At 59.9% G+C, this 20,347-nt stretch overlaps 2 protein-coding genes across 6 annotated transcripts; one reads left to right on the top strand and one right to left on the bottom strand.

The window, feature by feature from the left end:
• Positions 1–4,958: 4,958 nt before the first annotated feature.
• LOC111160597 (prostate tumor overexpressed 1) lies at positions 4,959–13,331 on the top strand. 2 transcript variants are annotated; one of them, XR_002641496.1, is made up of 13 exons: positions 4,959–5,327; positions 7,914–8,051; positions 8,168–8,250; positions 8,334–8,391; positions 8,494–8,601; positions 9,973–10,128; positions 10,676–10,762; positions 10,867–10,940; positions 11,031–11,088; positions 11,345–11,449; positions 12,635–12,832; positions 12,936–13,005; positions 13,196–13,331. XR_002641496.1 is itself a non-coding variant. In XM_022523793.1 (12 exons), the coding sequence occupies exons 1-12, from the start codon at positions 5,157–5,159 to the stop codon at positions 12,945–12,947; spliced, it is 1,248 nt and encodes a 415-aa protein (XP_022379501.1). In that variant the 5' UTR covers positions 4,959–5,156; the 3' UTR covers positions 12,948–13,331. The 2 variants fall into 2 exon arrangements, 1 of the variants encoding a protein (XP_022379501.1); XM_022523793.1 differs by having other exon boundaries at positions 12,936–13,331.
• LOC111160596 (polynucleotide kinase 3'-phosphatase) lies at positions 12,717–19,887 on the bottom strand. 4 transcript variants are annotated; one of them, XR_002641493.1, is made up of 19 exons: positions 19,797–19,887; positions 19,356–19,519; positions 18,664–18,710; positions 18,037–18,336; positions 17,289–17,368; positions 17,128–17,185; positions 16,929–17,036; positions 16,544–16,615; positions 15,624–15,672; positions 15,455–15,525; positions 15,279–15,371; positions 15,106–15,202; positions 14,958–15,019; positions 14,646–14,755; positions 14,473–14,560; positions 14,320–14,381; positions 13,782–14,218; positions 13,526–13,664; positions 12,717–12,805 (listed from the first exon to the last, which is right to left on the bottom strand). XR_002641493.1 is itself a non-coding variant. In XM_022523790.1 (17 exons), the coding sequence occupies exons 2-17, from the start codon at positions 19,504–19,506 to the stop codon at positions 14,101–14,103; spliced, it is 1,566 nt and encodes a 521-aa protein (XP_022379498.1). In that variant the 5' UTR covers positions 19,507–19,519; positions 19,797–19,887; the 3' UTR covers positions 13,721–14,100. The 4 variants fall into 4 exon arrangements, 1 of the variants encoding a protein (XP_022379498.1); XR_002641494.1 differs by having other exon boundaries at positions 13,526–13,660; XR_002641495.1 differs by lacking the exon at positions 19,797–19,887 and having other exon boundaries at positions 18,664–18,915; positions 19,356–19,410.
• Positions 19,888–20,347: the final 460 nt, after the last annotated feature.

Below are 20,347 nucleotides of genomic sequence, written 5' to 3'. Positions count from 1 at the left end.
ACCACTTCTGGAGAGGAATGGAGGGCATTCGAGGGAGATGTGCACTCGGACCTAGAGTGCTCCGTGCTGCCCTTTTGGAACATCGCTATGAACAAGCTAGACATGGTCCTTGTCCCTAGCTCACAGGCTAATGTGGGAGCCACGGATGATTACAAATCATGATGAGAAAGTTTAAGGAAGAATATATAGAGCCTGGAGAGCACGGATCAGGCAGATGGTTTGTTTTTTTTTAAAGATTTATTTAATTTTATTTCAGAGAGAGAGTGCTGGGGAGGGGGAAGGGAGAGAATGAGCACAGTGGGGGAGGGGCAGAGGGAGAGGGAGAAGTGGACTCCTCGTTGAGCAGGGAGCCTGACCTGGGTCTCCATCCCAGGACCCTGAGATCATGACCTGAGATAAAGACAGACACTCAACCGACTGAGCGACCCGGGCATCTCCAGATTGTTTTTTTTTTTTTAAACCATTATTTTTAAATTGTGAAACCAAAAGCAAAAAATCTACAAGACAGAGATCTCTTTACTCCCATTTTGTCGTGTAAAGCATTCTTATTTGTCCGTGTTGCCTTTGTGTTCTTGTCTACATCCAACCCGTATGTACTCCCAGTTTGCCCTCCTAGTAAATTCAGTCAGCTTGGTTAAACAGGGTTATTCGGAAAAGACATGTCTACGTCAAGGTAGGCTGGGATGGGCTACAATAACAACTTCTAAACTGCAGGGACTTGAAATAGCAAAGGTGGGTTTCCTCCCTCCTGGGGCATAGAGGGTCAGCTTGGAGCCGCTCCTGATAGATCTTAAATATGGTCAGCAGCACGGGAAATGCACAGAGGGCTCTGGTCTCGCACTAGTAATTAAATGCTCCATACTGAATTCACATGTCACTTTGCTTATATGTCACTGGCCAGAATTAATTACATGGCCCCACTGGACCATAATGGGGTCGGGAAGTGCAGTCCTTTTCGTTGCTGGGCGAAGTGGAGTTAGAAATGTACGGCAGATAGCACTCATGAGCATCAAAACACTTTAAATATTTTGTTTTAACCGAGAGCCTTTAAGCATTCATCTCTTCTCTTTATGTAGGACCAGGACCTTTTCTTTTAAATCTTTCTCTCCCATTTATCATACAACATCATAATGCTGTATAAACTACATCCACAAAGCACAAGTCATTTATCATTTCCAGTGTTCTGTGTTTTTCTTTTCTTTTCTTTTTTTTTTTTTTTTTAAGATTTATTAATTGGTGCGCCTGGTGGGGCTTAGTTGGTTAAGTGTCCCAGCTTGAATTTTGCCCCTCCTGCCACTGGGTCTCACAAGTTCTCAGGCTCTCACAAGTTCTCAGGCTCTCTCTAAAGTCAATAAATCCTGCTGGAAGCGGACGAGGGGCAGAGGGAGAGAGAGAATCTCAAGCAGACTCCCTGCTGAGCTTAGAACCCAACCTGGGGCTCAATCCCATGACCCGTGAGATCATGACCTGAATCTAAATCAAGAGTCAGATGCTCAACCAACTGAGCCACCCCAGCGCCCCTGTTTTGTCTTTTTTTTTTTTTTAAGTAACTCACTTTTATTTCTCCAATGCAGGCAACCTGCTTATCATATAAACAACTCTCTTGAATTAATATTTCAGTGGTTTGATAGGATTAAGTTATTAACTTAAAGCAACTGGCATAAACAGGTTTGGTAACAGACCGCTACTTTGCAGGAAGCGTACAGCACCACAGATGGGAGCAGAATGGCTTAGTCATATTGGCCTGCCAGCCTGGGTGGCAGGTTCCACTGATGAAATGGGCAGCTGTCTTTCAGACTGGCACACCGGGTAAGCCGGTTGGCTTCAAGGGCCATACTGTAGTATGACTTAGAATTCCGGCCTACATTTTTATTTCGCATTCTGGGATGTTTCCATTTTGCTCTCACTGGAGTGTATCCTGGCACAACTTTCTCTGCTTAGATGATCCTGGGAATTCCTACCCACGTGTGTGTCCTCACGGGAGTTGAAGGATGATGGAGAGCAGGAAGGATGTGGAAGAGATTGGTCTGGATAGAGCAGCAGGGGTCCCACACAAGCATTAGGGGAAGTTTGTGTTGAATTCTAAGGGGATTGGGAAGCCACTGGAGTATTTTGGTTAGCGAAGGGAGAGACATGGTGGCAAGAGTTAGGAGGGTGTTATCTAGGCAAGAGATTGTGAAGTCTTGGACCAAAGAGAATGGTGAGAAATGAGGACTTAGGGAAATTAAGGATGCTTCTGTCCCCGTGGTTCTGTCTCCTTGCTGCTGCCGGTGCTCCGTTGTTCTGACAAGGGTGATTGTCAGGGGTCTGGAGGTAACTGCTGGTATCTAACTTGCGGGCTGCGTCCAGACAGCACAGACTCCATTTGGTCACAATCCAAGTCCAGGCCTGGGCAGGCGGCTTTGTGGGTGAGGCAAACAAGGACTGGAAATACTTTGTGGCTCAGGGGTTCGCCTGTTTCACGGGCCACCCCTCCTTCTCATCTGCTGGTTGTTCTCAGGGCTCTCACCTCTAAAGGGATGGCGTATCCTGGTCCCTGTCTACAAACGTACTCTTTGTGGACTCAGTGTCTCCTTGACTGGAGATGGAAGACTCCTGAAGTTGCATCTCCCGCCTCCCCTATCCACATTGCTTAGTCAACATCTCAAAATTAACATATCACAGAAGAAGGGATTTCCATCTGCCCCCAGAGTCAGCTCCCTGACTTACAGAGCAGCATCCCTGTAATAGGCAAACACCTTGGCCTCATCCTTCCCTCCTCTTTCTCTCGCTCTCTACACAAGTCCTTTGGGCTCCAGCTTGAAATGAATTGTGCAAATGATCACCTCCACTGTGGCCACTCTGCCTGCCGTCCATCCCGTCTGTGCCTCCTGTCTGGATTATTGGCACTGTCTTCTCTCTGCCCTTCTGCTTTCATTCCTCCCCTTCCATCTGATTTTCAACATTGCAGCCAGGGGAATCCTTCAGAAAAGATGTAAATATTTCAAAGATTATTTTTCAGTAGGCAACGTTTGTGTCCGGAGAGAATTCCAAATAGTCCGAGAGTAAATTGAGTTCCCTTCCACGCCGGTGACCCCATTCCCTTGGTCTGCTGCCTTCTCTCCTCAGAGGCAACTGTGGGTCCCACGTGTTTCCGTAGACTTGCAGAATACTGTGTGCATGTTTCTGTGCATTCTATGAACGAACTGTTTAAGAACAAGTGAGTCTATCCCACTCCCTTGTTGAAAACCTTCCGAAGGTTCTCCAGCAGAGAGATTAAAATTCAAATTCCAACCTAAGGCCGTAGGACTCTGCTTATGGGCCCTGCCTGGCACCTCCTCATATCCACCACTCTCCTCTACCCTCAATCCACTCCAGCCATGCTCACTTCCTTTACTCTCTTTCCACTCTCAGGATTTGCGCCCTCGCTCTTCCCTCATCGTAGGACTCTTCCAGCCCAAATAGAATCACAGGCCGCGTAAAGGTCACTTCCTTGGCTCTTCATGGCCACCATGCCCTTGTCCTATGTACTTGCACTATTTGTAACACTTATCCCAAAGTGTGATTATTTGTCTTCTCCACTGGATCTTGGGCTCCTTGAGGGACCCAGTCTCTTTTGGTCATCACAATATACTCACTGCCCGCACAGAATGGAAATAATAGTACTAATAATGATTTTTAGAAGTTTTTATTTTAATCACCTGGTGTTCTTCACAATGACTTTTTTGTTTGTTTGTTTGTTTGTTTAAAGAAAAAGTTAGGGGCGCCTGGGTGGCTCAGTGGGTTGGGCCTCTGCCTTCAGCTCAGGTCATGATCTTGGGGTCCTGGGATCGAGGACCTGGGATCAAGGGTCCTGGGAATCTCTGCTCAGCCAGGAGCCTGCTTCCCCCCTCCCCCGCCTGCCTCCCTGCATACTTGTGACCTCTGTCTGTTAAAATATTTAAAAGAAAAGAAAAGAAAAGAAAAGAAAAAGTTAACATTTAAGGGGCGCCTGGGAGGCTCAGTCGTTAAGCGTCTGGCTTGGACTCAGGTCCTGATTCCGGGGTCCTGGGATCGAGCCCCACATCGGGCTCCCTGCTTAGCGGGAAGCCTGCTTCTCCCTCTCCCGCTCCTCCTGCTTGTGTTCCCTCTCTCGTTGTGTCTCTCTAACAAAGTCTTTAAAAAAGAAAAGAAAAAGTTAACATTTAAGTCATTACCATGCTGAGTACCAGTCCTACTACTTTAACTCATTTAATCCTCATAACCACTTCACGGTTACCCACTATCCACGATTCAAACACGCAAATTTAAGCAAGAAATGTTACACAACTTCTAGTAAGTGAATACGCAGGCATGCAACAGTTGAGTGAACGAGTAAATCAGTGATTCCAGCCTCGCAAAGCGGGCGGCAAGAAGCGGGAGGAGGTACCTAGAGCGGTGGGCGGGGCCTGGGGGACAGGCTCCAATGGGCACACAGCAATGACTGGCGGCTGTCCTGGGATGTCTGGCCCCGCCCATGCCGCGCAAGGGCCTCTGGGATTTGTGGTCTCCGGTCCACCTAGCCACGTCACGGCCTCCAAACATTAAGTCCTCCCCTGGTGCAAGGTACGATCTGTATCTCCAAACTTCTAGGTAGGCTCCTTTACTCCCAGACCCCTATTCCTTATTCCCCCTCTTTCTGAGGTCCGTTGGTGTAGTGTCCCGACTCCGCGGGTCCCGCACTCAAGGTGGGGTCTCTCGGTGTTCTGTCCGCCCAGCCCGTAGCCAACTTGGTATCGTCTTCTACGTTCACCAATCCCCCCCGCATCCTTCGGTATGGCCTCTCCCGCCACACCCCCCTGAAGCTGCTGCGCGAACGTCCCCTCAGTTCCTCCCCCTGTAGCTCGAGCCGCCCAGAGTATCTTCCAATGGCCGTGTTCCCCGCCCCACACACCCTCTCCGTTTCCTGAGGCTCCCCCGGCCCTGTTTTGGTACAGCCCGGCCACGCCCCCTCGCGGACGCTCTTGGTACGCGCCGCGCTCCCCCGCTCGCCGCAGTGGTTTGGCCGCGGCGACCCCTCTCCAGCGGCGCGTCCCCCGCGCTTGGTACAGCCCTGCCCGTCTCCCCCGAAGCCGCGCGCCCGCGCCCCTCAGTCGGTGGAGCCTGCAGCCCCCCGTGTGGCCCGTGGCAACCCCCAGCCCACTCGGCCCGTGCCCGCCATGGTCCGTCCGCGCCGCGCTCCGTACCGCTCCGGCGCTGGGGGCCCCCTCGGGGGTCGCGGTCGCCCCCCGCGGCCCCTCACGGTGCGCGCCGCCCGCTCGCGTTCCTGGCCGGCCAGCCCTCGCGGCCCGCAGCCGCCGCGGATCCGGGCCCGCTCGGCCCCTCCCATGGTGAGCCCCCCGCCTTTTTTCCAGAGCTTTCCACGGCCCCGCCCCCGCCGGCCCCTCCCCCGGGCTCGGGTCTTTGTCCGCGGCCCCCTCCTCTCTGGGGTCTCCGGGTGACCCTAGGGGTGGTTCCGAGTGGCACCGGGTTCCCCCGTGGAACCCCCCCCCGGGTGGTACGCGCCGGGCTCTCCCCTTTGTTGCGCGTTTGGGCTGGGGTGGCGGGGGTGGGGTACGGGGGCGGGGAGGGCTCAAATTACTGCTGACTCCGCGTCCCGATTTAAACGCGGGGTGGGGGGCGGGCGCGCGGCGTGCACGCTGGTTTTTCCAATTGGAAAGTTGGGTCTCTCTTCGGGCAGGAAATCTGGAAATGGGGGGGGGTCTGAGGGGCCTCGGCGAGAGGGGCCCGCGTCTTAAACTCGCGTGCCCAGGTGTTGCACCTGGGGGTGTTCTTCTCCGGGCCCGCACGGAGCCCGTGGCGTGCGCGCCCAGGGTTCGCACGCCCGCCCAGGTAAGGGAAGCCCGTACGGAGTGCAGCAGGCCCCAACGTAAACACCTGGCTTTGCAGGTACATTAACTACACCCGCTTCCCCAGACCCAAATTACGCACGCAGAAACGTTCAGGCGTACTTGGAATAATAGTAAAACTGCACATCCTGGCGTTTCACGCTCGCCCAGATGTGCGTTTTGCCCTAGGCTGGCTCTGGAGTTCACTGCTTCCCTCCACTGCCCCGTCGTTGCGCACGGCATGCCGCTGTGGCGGCCCCACACGAGCCTTAAAGAGGCTTCCTGGGATCTTCAATGTAGTTATCAAGCCTCTGAACGCCTCCCACAACTTACACTTATCCCTTCCCTCCACTGGCTCGCCCCCCCCCCCCAGTTCAGCAGTCTCATTTAGTTGTCAGGAGCGTTTCCGGGGTCTTTAAATGTGCTGGTAAGGCTTTCGATCTCCGGAGTAGGAAACAGGCTTCCCTGTAAACAATTTACATGTCAGAGGCGCAGGCAGATTTTGCACACACTTGCCCAGCTGGGAGAGTTCCTCTGGGATTGCAGTGAAGCGGAGCCCCTTACTGTCCTCCACTTTGACGGGCGCGTCTGCTTGTTACCAGTAGACCTGAGCTTTTGGGTAAGTGTTCCCGGTGCTTACGTCCTAGACCAAAACATCTTTCAGGTGCTGCGGGGTCAGCTCGCCCTCCCAGCCAAAGCCGACTTTAAACACGTGCGCCTGCAGGTTACTCGGCCCTGGGTCCTTGAGCGCATTCGCCAGGATCCGCAAAGGCCTTTTGGCTGTGTGCTCTGAGCAGCTGTTGTTAGACTCTCTGTGCCCCACGTGGGGCACCTGCAAACCCAGGGCTTCGGCACCTGTCCTGCATCTCAGACGCCGCCCGGCCCGGGACACGCACCAGCGCGTTCCTACAGCGGGATGCTCTCTGGTTTTCTTCCTGGTTTGATACCACTGCCCAAATTCCAGGATCACCTGCCCAGATCGAGGACATGCTGGCTCAGGTTTTCCTGTTTACTTTTGAAGCCCCGACGAAACACTTTTACTGCCTGTCCTTTTGGGACCGGAGACATCTGTGTGCTGTGTAGGAAATGTGGAGGGCGCCCATCAGTAGTACGATGGGAAGTAACAACTGTTACTTCTTTTGCTGCTTGGAGGTATTTACGAGGGAGGTTTCTGGGGCTTTCTCGCTGCCAGCCTGTTCCAGAGCCTTACCTTGTTTGCTTTGAGATGTTTTGGGTTTAAAAAAAAAAAAAAAAAAAAAAAAAAAGAAGATAGCTGGGAGAGTGCCCTGGGAAGAGTAGAATGTGGAGCTTTCCTTGGCTTTGTTGCTGGAACGTTCTCCTGGTGTTCGGCAAACGCTCTTGAGATGTTGTTTGAGACCCTCCAGGTGGTGGTACACTGCCCGTTCCAGAAGTGTCCCCGCCTCCCTGGATGGCTCTGTGTGTTTTATCTCCTCCCCCCTGAGGTCGACCTGGTGTGGTTGCAGCATGGGGTCTGCAGGGCAGGAGGGCCCATGACCCCCCTGAAAGGCTTGGCGGGAGCTGGAGGGGGAGGGTCCGTCTGGACTCGTCTTGAGGGCCACGCGGAGCTTTGGGAGAATTTTGAGCGGGGCGGTGGGTGGGGGGTGTCGTGGCAAACCAGTGCGCCAGGCAGCCAGCCGTGGTGCGGGCTGGCCTGTGCGTGGTGGAGGCTCCGAGGAGGCCCTGGGCCCCCAGAGAGTTCTTGGAGTTGGATGGGGACAGAGGGACTAAGAATTGGCTTAGGCCAGGGGCGAGAGTGGATGGCATCTCCTGAAGGGGGTGGGAGGGCGTTCAAGGCCGAGCGCGCAGCTGGAGCGAGGTCTGGAGGAGGAAGGACCAGTGTGGAGGTGCCGAGGACGGTCTGGGGGGCTCGGGTTCTGGAGTAGCGCCAGGACAAGCGCGTGGAGGCCGGCTGCTTGGGGTCTTGAGCCCTGGGAACGGGCTTTCGATGTGGTTCTGGGAGTTGCCGAGCAGGGGATTTGGGTCTGAACGTTGCGAGGTACATTGGTGGGGGATAGCCTGCCCTTACGGGTCCCTCAGCCTCCGTTTCCCTGCTCCCCTCTGCTGCAGCAAGGTGCTCGGGTGTTCGGCGCCTTGGGTCCCATCGGGCCCTCCTCGCCCGGTCTCGCCCTCGGGGGCCTGGCCGTGGGCGAGCACCGGCTCAGCAACAAACTGCTGGCCTGGAGCGGCGTCCTCGAGTGGCAGGAGGTGAGCTGCGGCCGGTCTCCTGTGAGTCCCCGCGGGCGCTGGGGTCTGGCCTCTGCGGGTGGGGCAGCCTGGGGCATCTGGGTCGTGTCCAGTGACCCCTCCTGCTCCCACGACAGAAGCGCCGACCCTACTCAGACTCCACCGCGAAACTGAAGCGGGCCCTCCCTTGCCAGGCCTACGTGAACCAGGGCGAGAACCTGTGAGTAGAGGCGGGCCCAGGGGTGTCAGGGTGGGGGCGGCCGGGGGGAGGGGCTCCCCTGACTCTGCCCCACCCCCCCGCAGGGAGACTGACCAGTGGCCCCAGAAGCTGATCATGCAGCTCATCCCGCAGCAGCTGCTGGTAAGACCTGCCTCTGGTCCCCTGTGGGCCCCCCCCCCCCCCCAGCAACCCCCCCTCCCCCCACCCCCTGCAGTGACCCAGAGGTCCCCTTGTTGCCCACAGACCACCCTGGGCCCCCTGTTCCGCAACTCCCAGCTGGCGCAGTTCCACTTCACCAACAGAGACTGCGACTCCCTCAAGGGGCTTTGCCGCGTGATGGGCAACGGCTTCGTGAGTAGGGGGGTTGGGGCCCCTCCTGAGCGCGTGAGGACCTAGCACAGCGGGAGGTGGGGGCCTGGGGGGCACGCTCTCTCCGTGGCATCTTGGTCCCTCTGGAAGTGGGGGTCTCAGGTAGAGCAGCGTCTGCGGGACCACCCTGGCTGGGGTGGCGGGGGGCGGGGGCAGTAGGGGGCAGAATGTTCTGTGGGAAGGCTCCTTCCTCCTCTGGCAACCAGGGCTAGTGCCCGGATTCCCTGTGTGGGGCTGTTACGAGGAGTAAGTTTGTGCAAAGTGCTCGGGGAAGTGATTTGTGTGGGTGGCAAAGGCCCGCTGGCCGCGAGCCGGGGAGACTAAGGTGCTGGGCCGCCAGGACGTCAATCTCAGCCTGGTCTCTGCAGCCCCTGTGGTCTGGGCCTCGTTGCATCTGCCCCCGGTTTTGGCAGAGTGGTTGGGTTGTGGAAGGGGACAGGTGCCAGTGTGGGAGACATGCGAGAGTAGGTTGTCTGCCCAGGACACGATGGGCCTGAGCTCTGGGGTCCCCTCCAGTCCCTGGTTCCTTTTGGGACCAGCACCCCTCTAGCCCCCTCCTGTCTTCGGGTCCTGTCATGACCTTCTGTGTCCAGGCAGTTCCTGTTCCGTCAGGGGCTGGACAGACAGGGGTTGTGACTGGTGCGGTGTCGACTCTTGGGGAAGAGACTGGTCCCCTTAATTCACCACTTTGCAAGAGGGCTTGCTCTGTGCGTGGCCAACGAGGCCCCCAGGCTGTAGGGAAGGCCAGTGTCTGCACACCTCCCGTGCCCCCGGCATGTCCCCTGCCTGGTCCTACCAGTAGCTCTGGGAGGACCCGCTGCACACGGGTCCCGAAGGTGCGGGGGACAAGTTCCCTGAGCAGGTGGCCCCTACGCAACAAGAGGCGGCCGGACAGCCTGGGGAATTCTCTGAAGCGCATGCCCCTTCGGTCCTGACAGCCGCCACCGAGGGCTCTGTCGGACTCCTGGTTTCCCAAGTCCCACCGAGGAGGCACTAGGATCTCATGTGACAAATGTTTATGTGGCGCGGACTGTGGAGCCTACTGTGAGGCCATTTTACAGATGGGAAAACTGAGGTCCAGGAACACGAGGTGATTGGCGTCAGGTGACAAAGCTGGGAACAAGCAGAGCTGGGTTTGCGCTCAGGGCCTCCTTGGAGGCTGTTCTGGCCCTGCTGGCAAAGCAGGTCCTGCTCTAAGGGATGGGACTGGCATTAAGAGGGGGACTTGAGTGGGAGATGGAGCCCCAACCCCAGCTTCACCAGGTGGGGGAAGACCCCGAAGCGCACGCTCGGAGGGGCATCTGGCCCCTTGGGCTGCCCGGGGGCCCCTGACCGCCTGCTCCCCTCCCCCAGGCGGGGTGTATGCTCTTCCCCCACATCTCCCCCTGCGAGGTGCGCGTGCTCATGCTGCTCTACTCGTCCAAGAAGAAGATCTTCATGGGCCTCATCCCCTACGACCAGAGCGGCTTCGTCAACGCCATCCGGCAGGTCATCACCACGCGCAAACAGGTGTGCCGTGGCGCCCAGGCCAGCCCTCGGGTCCCCAGACAGCGGGTGGGTTGGTGAGGCCTCGAGAGCGTGGGGCCTGATGGGGGTGGCTCCTGCCAGGAGGGACACCCGCATGGAGCGGGGCACGGACAGGGACGTGCCTAGGCAGGCTTGTGGGGAGCACTGCATGTGGCTGGAAGGCTCTGGAGGGTGATGTGTGTCCTGACTCATCCCTTACAAGTTCCTTGTGAATAATGTGTGTCTTGCCCCTCGTGTTCAGCTGTGCAGCAAATTATAGGGCTGTGTAGTGCTTAGAGGCCGACCCTGTGGGCTTGGTACCCCAGGCTGAGCATCAGACACTGGTTCCAGGGCGTTCAGGAGTCGTGGGAGGTCTGTGAGCAGGCCGAGGGCAGGGCCAGCACCGGGGAGTCCGCTGGGGCTGCCAACAACCTGGAGGCTGAGGAGCCAGGAAGGAGGCTGGATCGAGGCTCATGGACGGCTGGGAGGCTGCCCAGTGGCCGCCTCTGGGGTGCTTCTGGCTACCAGGCCCCCTTTTCTGCTTCCACAGGCCGTGGGCCCTGGCGGTGTCGCGGGCCCGGTTCAGATTGTCAACAACAAGTTCCTGGCATGGAGCGGCGTCATGGAGTGGCAGGAGGTGAGTCTGGGGTGGGGGGTCCTGGGTGACCTCGAGACCAGCGTGTCCTTCCTGACTGGGGTACCTCCCCACTCCTGATGTCACCTTCTTCCTCTCCCCAAAAGCCCAGGCCTGAGCCCAACAGTCGGTCCAAGAGGTGGCTGCCCTCGCATGTCTACGTGAACCAAGGAGAGATCCTGTGAGTGGGGGGCAGGGGGGCCGGGAGGCCAAGGCAGGGTCCCAGCGAGACCCAGCTTCGTGACCCTCATCCCCTTGGGGCCCCCCGCAGGAGGACCGAGCAGTGGCCGAGGAAGTTGTACATGCAGCTCATCCCGCAGCAGCTACTGGTGAGTGTGAAGCAGGGGCCCTCGGGCTGGCCACGGTGCTTCCCCAGGGACGAGACCCTGGGGTTGCCAGATGGAGAACATTCCGAAGTGCAAGGGCCCTGTGGCTGGCCGGCGTGACGAGCACAGGCAGGTGGACGCAGAGAGTGGCTGGGGTTGGGGGGCCACACAGGACCTGAGGTTGTAAGTCAGTGCCGCCACAGTGTGGGGACCGCAGAGGCAGGGCCCCCGGTCACGGAGCTGCCCCGCTGGCCCGCAGACCACCCTGGTGCCGCTGTTCCGGAACTCGCGCCTGGTGCAGTTCCACTTCACGAAGGACCTGGAGACGCTGAAGAGCCTGTGTCGGATCATGGACAACGGCTTTGTGAGTGTGGTGCGGGCTGTGGGGCCGGGAGATGAGTGACAGGGATCGTTTCTCCACACCAGCTGGGGGGGGGGGCGTCATGGTGGCCCTGGTGGCCATAGGCTGGCCTTGCGTCTGGACACGTGCTGGCTCCTAGTCCATGGACTCCCTTGGGGCTCTGCGGTCCTGACCCCACTTTACAGATGGGGAAACTGAGGCCCAGAGGCAGGCCCCGGGTTCACTCAGAGCACGGAGGGGCGGATACCACGGAGCGCAGACCCGGTGCTCCCAGGTTCCTGCTCTCCCTGGGGATAGGGAGCCACTGGCCTGCAGGTTTACCATTGAAAACTCGAGGCTCCCCCGGACGCCTTGCCAGGCAGGGAGGTCTGTCTGCTTCCAGCCGGGGCCCTCAGAGCACTGGGTTCTCTGCCAGGGGGTCTTGGCCTCACTTTCTCCAGCAGTGAGGGGAGGCAGGTATCCTCCAGGGCTAAGGAAAGTGCAGCGGTCACTGCATTCTTGTGGGTGTCGCGGCACCTGGCCAGCGTCTGTCCCGCAGCTGGACTGATCACCGCCGGGCGAGGGTCTCTGCCACGTTCAGAGTTCGCGTTCTTTTGGTCCTTGCACTCTGCTGCGGGCTTCGGTCGGTGCACTCAGGAAGGGCTTCCACCGGCCACCGCTGCCACAGCTGTCCCCCGAAGGGGCACAGAGGGACCGCAGAGCCCCTTTGGCGCCAGGGGCCTGCGAACCCTCTGGCTCCATTTGATCACCTGCAAGGTGGGGGTGGGGACCCCGGGCCAGGGGGAGCAGGGGTCGGTGTAACAGCTGGAGCCCTTGGTCCACTCCCCAAGCTGGCAGTGCGGTGGCCACGTTGGCTGTGGAGGGCTACGGGGCTTCGGCCACTCTAGGGCTGCATGTGGGGGGCTGTAGGGCTGGGCTTCTGGGGGCTGCAGGGCCTGTGCGTCTCATGTGCTGCTGTCAGTCAAGGTCAAGGCCGCCCTACGTGCTCGCTGCCAGTGGGGTGCTCGCTGCCAGTGGGGTGCTCGCTGCCAGTGGGGTGCTTGACCGTGGGTGCTGCCAACTTCAGGGCCCCCTGATGCAGAGTCCATGGGTCCCCGAGTGGGAGTGACACCAGGGCTGCGAGGATAGCCGTCAGGATGCGCTGGCACAAGGTGGCCTGTGTGGGTGAGTGTCCGCTGCGCCCCCCAGGCCGGCTGCGTGCACTTCTCCTACAAGGCGTCGTGCGAGGTGCGCGTGCTCATGCTGCTGTACTCGTCGGAGAAGAAGATCTTCATCGGCCTCATCCCCCACGACCAGAGCAACTTCGTCAATGGAATCCGGCGCGTCATCGCCAACCAGCAGCAGGTCCTGCAGCGGAACCTGGAGCAGGAGCAGCAGCAGCGCGGGGTGAGGCCGGGCTCCCTGCCCCCCCAGCCCCCACCTCCCAGCTCCCCTGCCCCCCAGCACCGTCCCTGCTGCTGACATTGCCTCCCTGCCTTCCTCCCCGCAGATGGGGGGGTAGTGGCCACCCCCAGGCTGGGCCCCTCCAGGAGTCACAGACGAGGCCCCTGCCGAAACTGGTGAGTGGCTCCCAGCTCCCTGGGGGGTGTGGAGTTTAGGAAGCCAGAGTGTGGCCCTCCCTGGCCTTGAGACCAGAGCAGAGAGTCAGGTCCAATTCCACTGGTCCCAGGAGGTGACAGAGCTGCGGTTTCAAGGCCATGAGCCGTGGGGTGCCCGGGCCAGCCCCTCCCACGATCCTCCTGCCCGCAGGTCAGATGCCTCAGAGCAGGGGCCCCTGGGGATGGCAGCTGCCCAGCGAGATGGAGGACCGCGGCCGGAGAGGTCTCCAAGGACGGTCCCCACCCCTGTACGTGTCCCCAATAAAGTCTTTTAAAAGCCCAATGGCTACCAGGCTGTGTCCAGATGCCTTGGGAGTTGGGGGGGGGGGTCGAGCCCAGCCCACCCCCAGGTTTGAGTCTTTGAGCTGCCGGGGACCGGGAATGCACGTTTCTCAGGGAACCAGGAATGCGCGTTTCTCACGGATTTCGGAGGGAGGCCACCTCTGAGATCAGTCACCCGAGCCGGGAGGGAACCACATACTTCATGGAGCTGCCCTCAGTGGCTGGTCCGTCCCTGGTGAGCTGTGGCCGGTGGCCTGTCCTCCCTAGAGCCGGCCGGCCGTGTTCTGGGACCCGGTCTCCTCGCCTCCGTCCCTGTGGGCTCATCAGGCTGCACCTGGCTGGCAGCACACAGGCTGGGCCCGACAGTAGCAGGACCCCCCCCCCCCCCCCCCCGCCACTGCTCAGCTCCAGGCCACCCCCCTGAGGTCAAGTCCAGGATGCGGTTTCTCACTCACCAAACGGGGGGCCAGCCCGCGTCCTCAGGGTCCCATCGCTCGAGCCTCGGCTGGCTCGGTAGCTGGGCAGCCGCAGGCAGGGAAGAGCTCCCTCCACCTCCTTGGGGGTTCCCCAGCCTCAGTCTAGGGTGCCCACAGCCATGGGTCTGAGAAGCCTAAACTGCCCTCTGTGGGCAGGCCAGCAGCCCAGTGCCCCAGCCCTGCCTGTCCTGAGCAGACCCTCCTCCCCAGCACAGTGCTGCTCAAGCATAAAGAAAAACAGGATTTATTGGGGGTGGGGGTGGAGGTAGGGGAAGGGGCAGGGACAGGTGGGGGGCGCTCAGCCCTCCGAGAACTGGGAGTACAGGCGCTCGAACGCGGGCTCCACATTCAGCCGGAACGGGATCTCCAGGATTGCCGAGAATCCTTCCGCCAGGGTCGGAGCCTCGAACTGCTTTCTGGTGCCAGGGGGTGCGAGGGGGCGTGAGACCGGGCCCAGCGCCCCGCTGGCCCCCCCCACCCCCACCTCCTGGGGCCTCCCTGCAGGGAGGCTGCTTACCTGTAGCCGTACATGACCACATCTGACACAGGGGCGTGGGAGGAGCCCGTCATCTCTCGGAACTGCGGGGGGTGGGGGAGCGGGGGTCACAAGGGTGGCCCGGGAACTGGGGGGACGGAGGGGAGCGCGACACAGGGGTGCAGGCCGGCTCACCCGGTGGTTGTGGCGAGCCTGCTCCAGGGTGGTGGTGAAGAGGAAGCAGCGGCAGGGGACCCCTGCGCCTCGGGCACACTTAATGTACCTGTCGGGGCCGGGAAGGTGGCAGGCTGGTCAGGAGCCCTGACCACCCCTCCCCCTGCCCAGAGGCCACCCTGGGACCCCCGTACCTGGCCCGGCTCGGAGGGTCTGGGTTGGTGTTGTCGATCACAACCCGTTTCCTTTGCTTTAGCGCGTTCTCACACATGGTCACACAGCGCTGCCACGAGCCCAGCGTGTCCTAGGGGACATGAGGCAACACCCTAAGTGGGGGGGGCAGGGATACAGCAGGATGAGGGTGTGGGGAGACCCTGCAGGAGGGAGGACGGCAGAGGTGCAGGGGAAGCAGGAAGCTGGTGAGGAGCCCACAGTCGGCGGGGGGCGGGCAGGGGTGGAAGGACCTCGGGTGCCCCTGCCCGTAGCCTGGGGGTGCGGTGGCTCACCCTGTTCACGTGGACGTAGCCCGCAGACACGAGGTGCTCCTGGAGGAAGGTGGACTTGCCAGCTGTGAAGCAGGGGCAGGGTCAGGGGGGGCCTGAGCTCCCAGAACCGGGCTGGGGCCTCTGCAGGTTGGGAGTCAGAGTGTCTCACCCCCAGGAAATCCCACGGCGACCACCACTTCGGGGTCGGAGCTCAAGAGGGAGCTGGACTCAGGGAGGTAGAGCGGCCCCGAGGGAGAGATGGTTCTCTGGGAGAGATGGACAGGACGAGTGTGACCCCCTCCTCATCCCCCACGCCCCCCATTCCTGTCCCTAGAGCCTCACCGGGTCAAAGGTCGGGAGCACAAAGCCGGCCACAGGCCACTTCAGAAAGAACTCCTCCGGTGTGGCGAAGGGCAGGCCAAGGTTGAGTGCGAACTGGGTGAGGATTGGGGATGGGGGCACAGACGTCAGACAAGGTGGGGACACGGCTCCTGGCAAGGAGGGGACAGGGGCCTCACCAGACGGTCTGCGCAAGAGAAGTCTTTCTTCTTCCGCCCAGGGGCCCAGTTGGCTGGGCGTCCAGCTGCATCTGGGACACAGGAGACACCCCCCATGTCACCAGCGACCTTGGGGACAGAAGTCCCTGGCCCTGGGGGATCCACACTCTCCCCAGCCCTGGGTCCTTACCTCCCACGAAGACACTGTCCCTGATGGAGATGGGCATACCCTCGTTGGCCTGGGAGGGACAAGTGAGAAGCCCGTAGGCATTAAGGACGCCACTCCCGCATCTGTTCCCCTGGAATACTACAGGGTGCCATGGGGCTGCTCCGCTCTGTCTGTGCCCTGTGTCAGGCCCCTTCCCTCCTTCACTGCCACCACCTGGACCTGGACTGTCCATCCAGGCGGCTGGGCTCTGGGCTCTGGGCTTCTGCCCTCACCCGTCTGTTCCTCACTCGGCCACCAGAGGGTGCCAGTTCCTACTTCCCGAGCTTCCTCCCCTCCCAACCCTCCTGAGCACCCTTTGCTCCTGGGCTGGTAAAAGGGAAACCCTTACCTGAGGCCCCCCTCACAGTCTCTCACCTGCCAGCTCTCTGACCTCATGCCCCAGCCTCATCCCATCATCCACTAAGCTCCAGCTGCCCAGACCTCATGGTCCCGGAACAGAACACACTAGTCACAGCCCTGCTTCAGGACCTTTCTACTTGCAGCTACTCCGACCTAGACCGCTCTTCTAGCTACCCACGTGGCTCCCTCCCTCCCCAGCTGCAGACCTCCGAGAGCACCTGGGAAAGGCATGACCTGCCCACCGTAGGTAAACCCTGCCATCCCTCGCTTCAGCCCTCCTGCTAGCTCACACACCCGTCTGCATCCACAGCCTGCGCCCTTACGGGTACGTGAGCGCCCAGCACGTCTGTCCTGTACGCTGACCTTCAGCGTCGCGCTTCAGAACAAACGCACACACAGAAGAACGCACGAACGTGTGATCTCCTGCCCACCCACTCGGGTCTTCAGGGTTCAGGAGTCCCGCCCTCATGTACCCACAGACCTGCAGGGGGAGCCTGGGCTGAGTGAGGGAAGAGGGGAGCCGGGGGGAGGCCGCCACTCACCTGCTCCTGCAGATGGTCCCACATGCCGACCACCGGCTTCCGGTACAAGCCGGCGTGCGTGGCCACCAGCACCTGTGGGCGGAAGTCAGACACCATCCTGGGTTCGTTCCTGTAATCCTTCGAGGGCACGTGGGTGCCAGGGATGCTGCCCCAATCCTCACCAACCCAGAGAGCTCCCGGTGCCCGGGAACCTGCCATTTATACGGGGTTTCTGTCAGCAGAACCGCCCAGGGCCTCTGGCTGCTCCCAGGGTCCCCAGCCCTCCCCCTCACCTCCCCCTGGATTTTGTACCTTCTCCCTCGGTCTCTGTTTCCTCCTCTCTGCCCCTCCCTCTAGGTCCCCATCCCTCCACCTCCATGGCCCTCAGACTCCCCTGCAGCCACACCTGAAAGGGGAGCCCCAGTTTCTCCACCACGGCCTCCACTTTAGACTTGAACTCCTCTGCTGGCAGCTTCCCACGCCCAATGGCCATCTGGTTGGTGAAGATCACCAGCTGGGGAGCACAGGGATGTCACTTGACGCCCTCCTCACCAGAGCCCCGGCCTGCCCTGCGACCCGGTCACCGCACGCAGAAGCACACACACCTTGTAGCCCTCGGCATCCAGTTCCCGGAGCTTCCGCGGAATCTCGAGATACAAGATCCTGGGGCGGATGGGAAAGCAGAAGGGTGACCCGGAGCCCCACGGGGTGGGGAGGGGGGTGCCAGCCTCACTCTCACTGCCCATCTTGTTCTGCCTCTTCTCACCTCCAGTCGCTGGGGCCAGTGGGAAAGACCTTCCCAGAGCGTGTGGTGATGAGGGTCCCGTCCAGATCAAAGCCGGCCACCTGACGTCAACAAGAAAAGAGGAACATCAACCCTGTTATGCCTCTGATCCCCGGGCTCACAGGCTGCGTCACGTCACCCCTGCAAGGTAGAGATGTTACCACTCACCTGTCACCCAAGGGGAAACTGAGTCACAGAGCACCCGCACATCTTACGGAAGGAAGGTCCACGGCAAAGATGGGTCCCTGCCCCTCCCGGAGTGCACAGCCTGAGATCTACACTGTACCGTCTCCTACTCCTTCGAAGCCCCAGGGCTGGCAGTTTTAAAATGGGGTTCACGTCCTACCCACCCACCTCCTCTGGCCTCCGCCTCAGAAGGCCGACTGGGAAAATAAAAACAAGAGTGAAGTTGCTCAGGTGCTAACCCCGCGTCGAGGAGGCGCCACGAGCTTTTCTCCGGCTCATCAGTTTACTGGTGAGACCAGTGGGGCTCGGAGCGGGTGGCCTGGGGCCCCATGAGCTCGAGGCTCCGGACCTGTGCTAAAATGATGGGTGTTCCCTCCTGCGGTTTCAGTGGGTCAGGCAGGGGCTGATAGACATCGATTTCCTCAAGGCTTACAATATCCCCTGAATTTGTCATCAGGTTTGCTTCACAAAAAAGCAGAAGCTAAGGGAGGCTGAAGGACCTGCGGGGGGCGGGGGGCAGTCTGTGTGGCTCCCTCCGCCTCACCTTGCCGCGGGGCTTCACCCCAGGTGCAGTAAACACTAGCAGCTTCTCGAACTTCTCCCAGCCCGGGGATGACTTTCGCATCCGCTTTTTCTGCGGCTCAACATCCTGTGCCACGTCTGGAGCCACCGGAGGGGTGCGGGGCGGAGTGTCCTGCTGGGATTCAGGCGTGCGGGCCTCTTCCCAGCGCAGGGTTAGCGGGTGGAGGCCGTTGACCAAATACAGTGTGTCCCCCAACCTCAGAGAACCTTCTGACCCCGGAGCCAGCTCCTGGGTCCCAGCAGTTGAGGGGTTAATTCCCAGCTGCAGAAGGAGAGGGAGGAGCTGGGACTGACTGCATCCTGAACCAACAGCCCTTCTGATTCAACCCCCCCGGCCAAGGACTACCTTTCCCCACCTGCCAATCAGACCGGTAAGCCCCGCCTTTCCACTGTATACCACCAATCAGGGATGCGTGAAAGTTACAGGCTCCAGTCTTATCCACTTTAAATGTGGATGGATACCGGCTGAAGCGGCAGCTCTACGTGATCTTCTCTACTCGCCACACCCGCTCCCCTCCAAACCAGGTCTTTCCAATGGACCTGCTGAGTTGCCATTCCGCCACCCCCAGACCTGCCGAGGAACTGGTACCTGTTTCACTGTCACAGTCTTGGTCCCGGGGTCTGCGACCAGCTCCACTGAGGGTTGAGAGTGTGGAGTCAGAATGTGCATCCTTGTGCGAGTGCCTTCCCCACTATTGGGAGGATGGCCAGCTTCAGGCCATGCGATGGGGACGCTACATCCCACTCGGGAGGGAAAGCAGTTTATTTTCAAATGGGATCGGCTGTCTCCTTGACATGCAGTAATCAGAGGCCTCAGGACTGCCTGTGAGGCGGTTCTCGCCTAGGAGCAGGGCGGGCATTTTTCTGTATAGAACTGGCTTCTCCTCGATGACGCGCGTGGCTAGATGCAGGTCCTCGGCTTCGCCCATTACCCCCCAGCTCTGCTTAAAAACAAGTACTTAAAAGTACTAAAGGATGGGCTCTCTCCTTGGGAAGGGTCGTGACCTGACTCAAACCTTCACGGTGACCTGTGAGCATCCTCCTCTGAGAACTGTCTCGGGATTGGCTCCACCCCTCCCCACTAAGGGGTCTGGCTAGTTCCAGATCAGGCACAGCATTTCTCTTTCTATGCTCCCCAGAGGGCACCTACCAACTTCAGGACTAGATCCAGCCCGGTGGCCAAGCAGCTCCCTTTTACTGGACTGGCTGTCCCCCTTTCCCCAAGACGGAGTTCCCGCGCCAGCAGCGGGCCACACCCCCCACAGCTCCGGCCCCGCCCACCTTGGTTTCTGGAGCACTTCCGGTCGGTAACCTGGGTCAAGGGTCCCCGGCCCAGGACAAGGACTTGTCTATCTGAGGGCAGGAAGATAGGGGGCGCGCCCCCAGGGGGACTCTCCAGCCACAGGCGGCCCTGGGCCTCCACCTCGGCCATCCCGGGCGCCAGCCTGAAGGGAAACAGGTAAACAGGTTTGAGTGGCAGGTCGCTCTCAAATTGCTACAGGAAGTCCCGCCTCCTCTCGCCCCCCGGGCGAATAATTTCTCGAAGAAGAATTTCCCTTCTTCCGCTGAAGGATCCGGAAATCCCACCCTCTCGCCTGTCGCCGGCTCGCGCCGTTTCCCAGGCGACGACGCCCCGCTCAGTCCCGCGGCGAACCCGACCCTAACATTCCAGGGCAAAGGCCAAGAAGCTCGCGCGCACCCCTGACTCGGTCCTGCGCTCACCGTCCCAACCGGAGCTCACTTGCCACTTGCGACCAGGGAATTCCTGCCCGAGGCGCTCTGCCCGCAACTCCGCCGGTTGCTTTCTCTGTTCCTCGGCGGACGGAAATGACTCGCCCTCCGGAAGGGGGCAGGGGGCAGGGCCTTGGCTCCTCCCCCGACAGAAGCCCCGCCCCGACTGCGGCTTAGCGGCTCTGACCTTCATCTCTCCTGCAGCAATGAGAGGCTCCGTCCAGTAGGGGGTGTGGGTCCTCTGTTCACAGATTTTCCTCTATACACCTTGAACATTCTTTCCCTTAGTTTCAGGGGAAGAAACTTTGCCACTTGAGGATGATTGTCAGTCCCCAGACAGTAGCCCTGACCCTCAGTACAGCAATTTTCTCATCTTTTTTTTTAAGATTTTATTTATTTACTTGACAGAAATCACAAGTAGGCAGAGAGGCAGGCAGAGAGAGAGAGAGGAGGAAGCAGGCTCCCTGCTGAGCAGAAAGCCCGATGTGGGGCTTGAACCCAGGACCTGGGATCATGACCTGAGCCGAAGGCAGCGGCTTAAC

This window comes from Enhydra lutris, unplaced genomic scaffold (genome assembly GCF_002288905.1).
Source record: "Enhydra lutris kenyoni isolate GAN:26980312 unplaced genomic scaffold, ASM228890v2 scaffoldscaffold77, whole genome shotgun sequence".
Classification (NCBI taxonomy): Eukaryota; Metazoa; Chordata; class Mammalia; order Carnivora; family Mustelidae; genus Enhydra; species Enhydra lutris.
The sequence above is the reverse complement of the archived record's forward strand: the minus strand, read 5'-3'. Positions and strand labels throughout refer to the sequence as shown.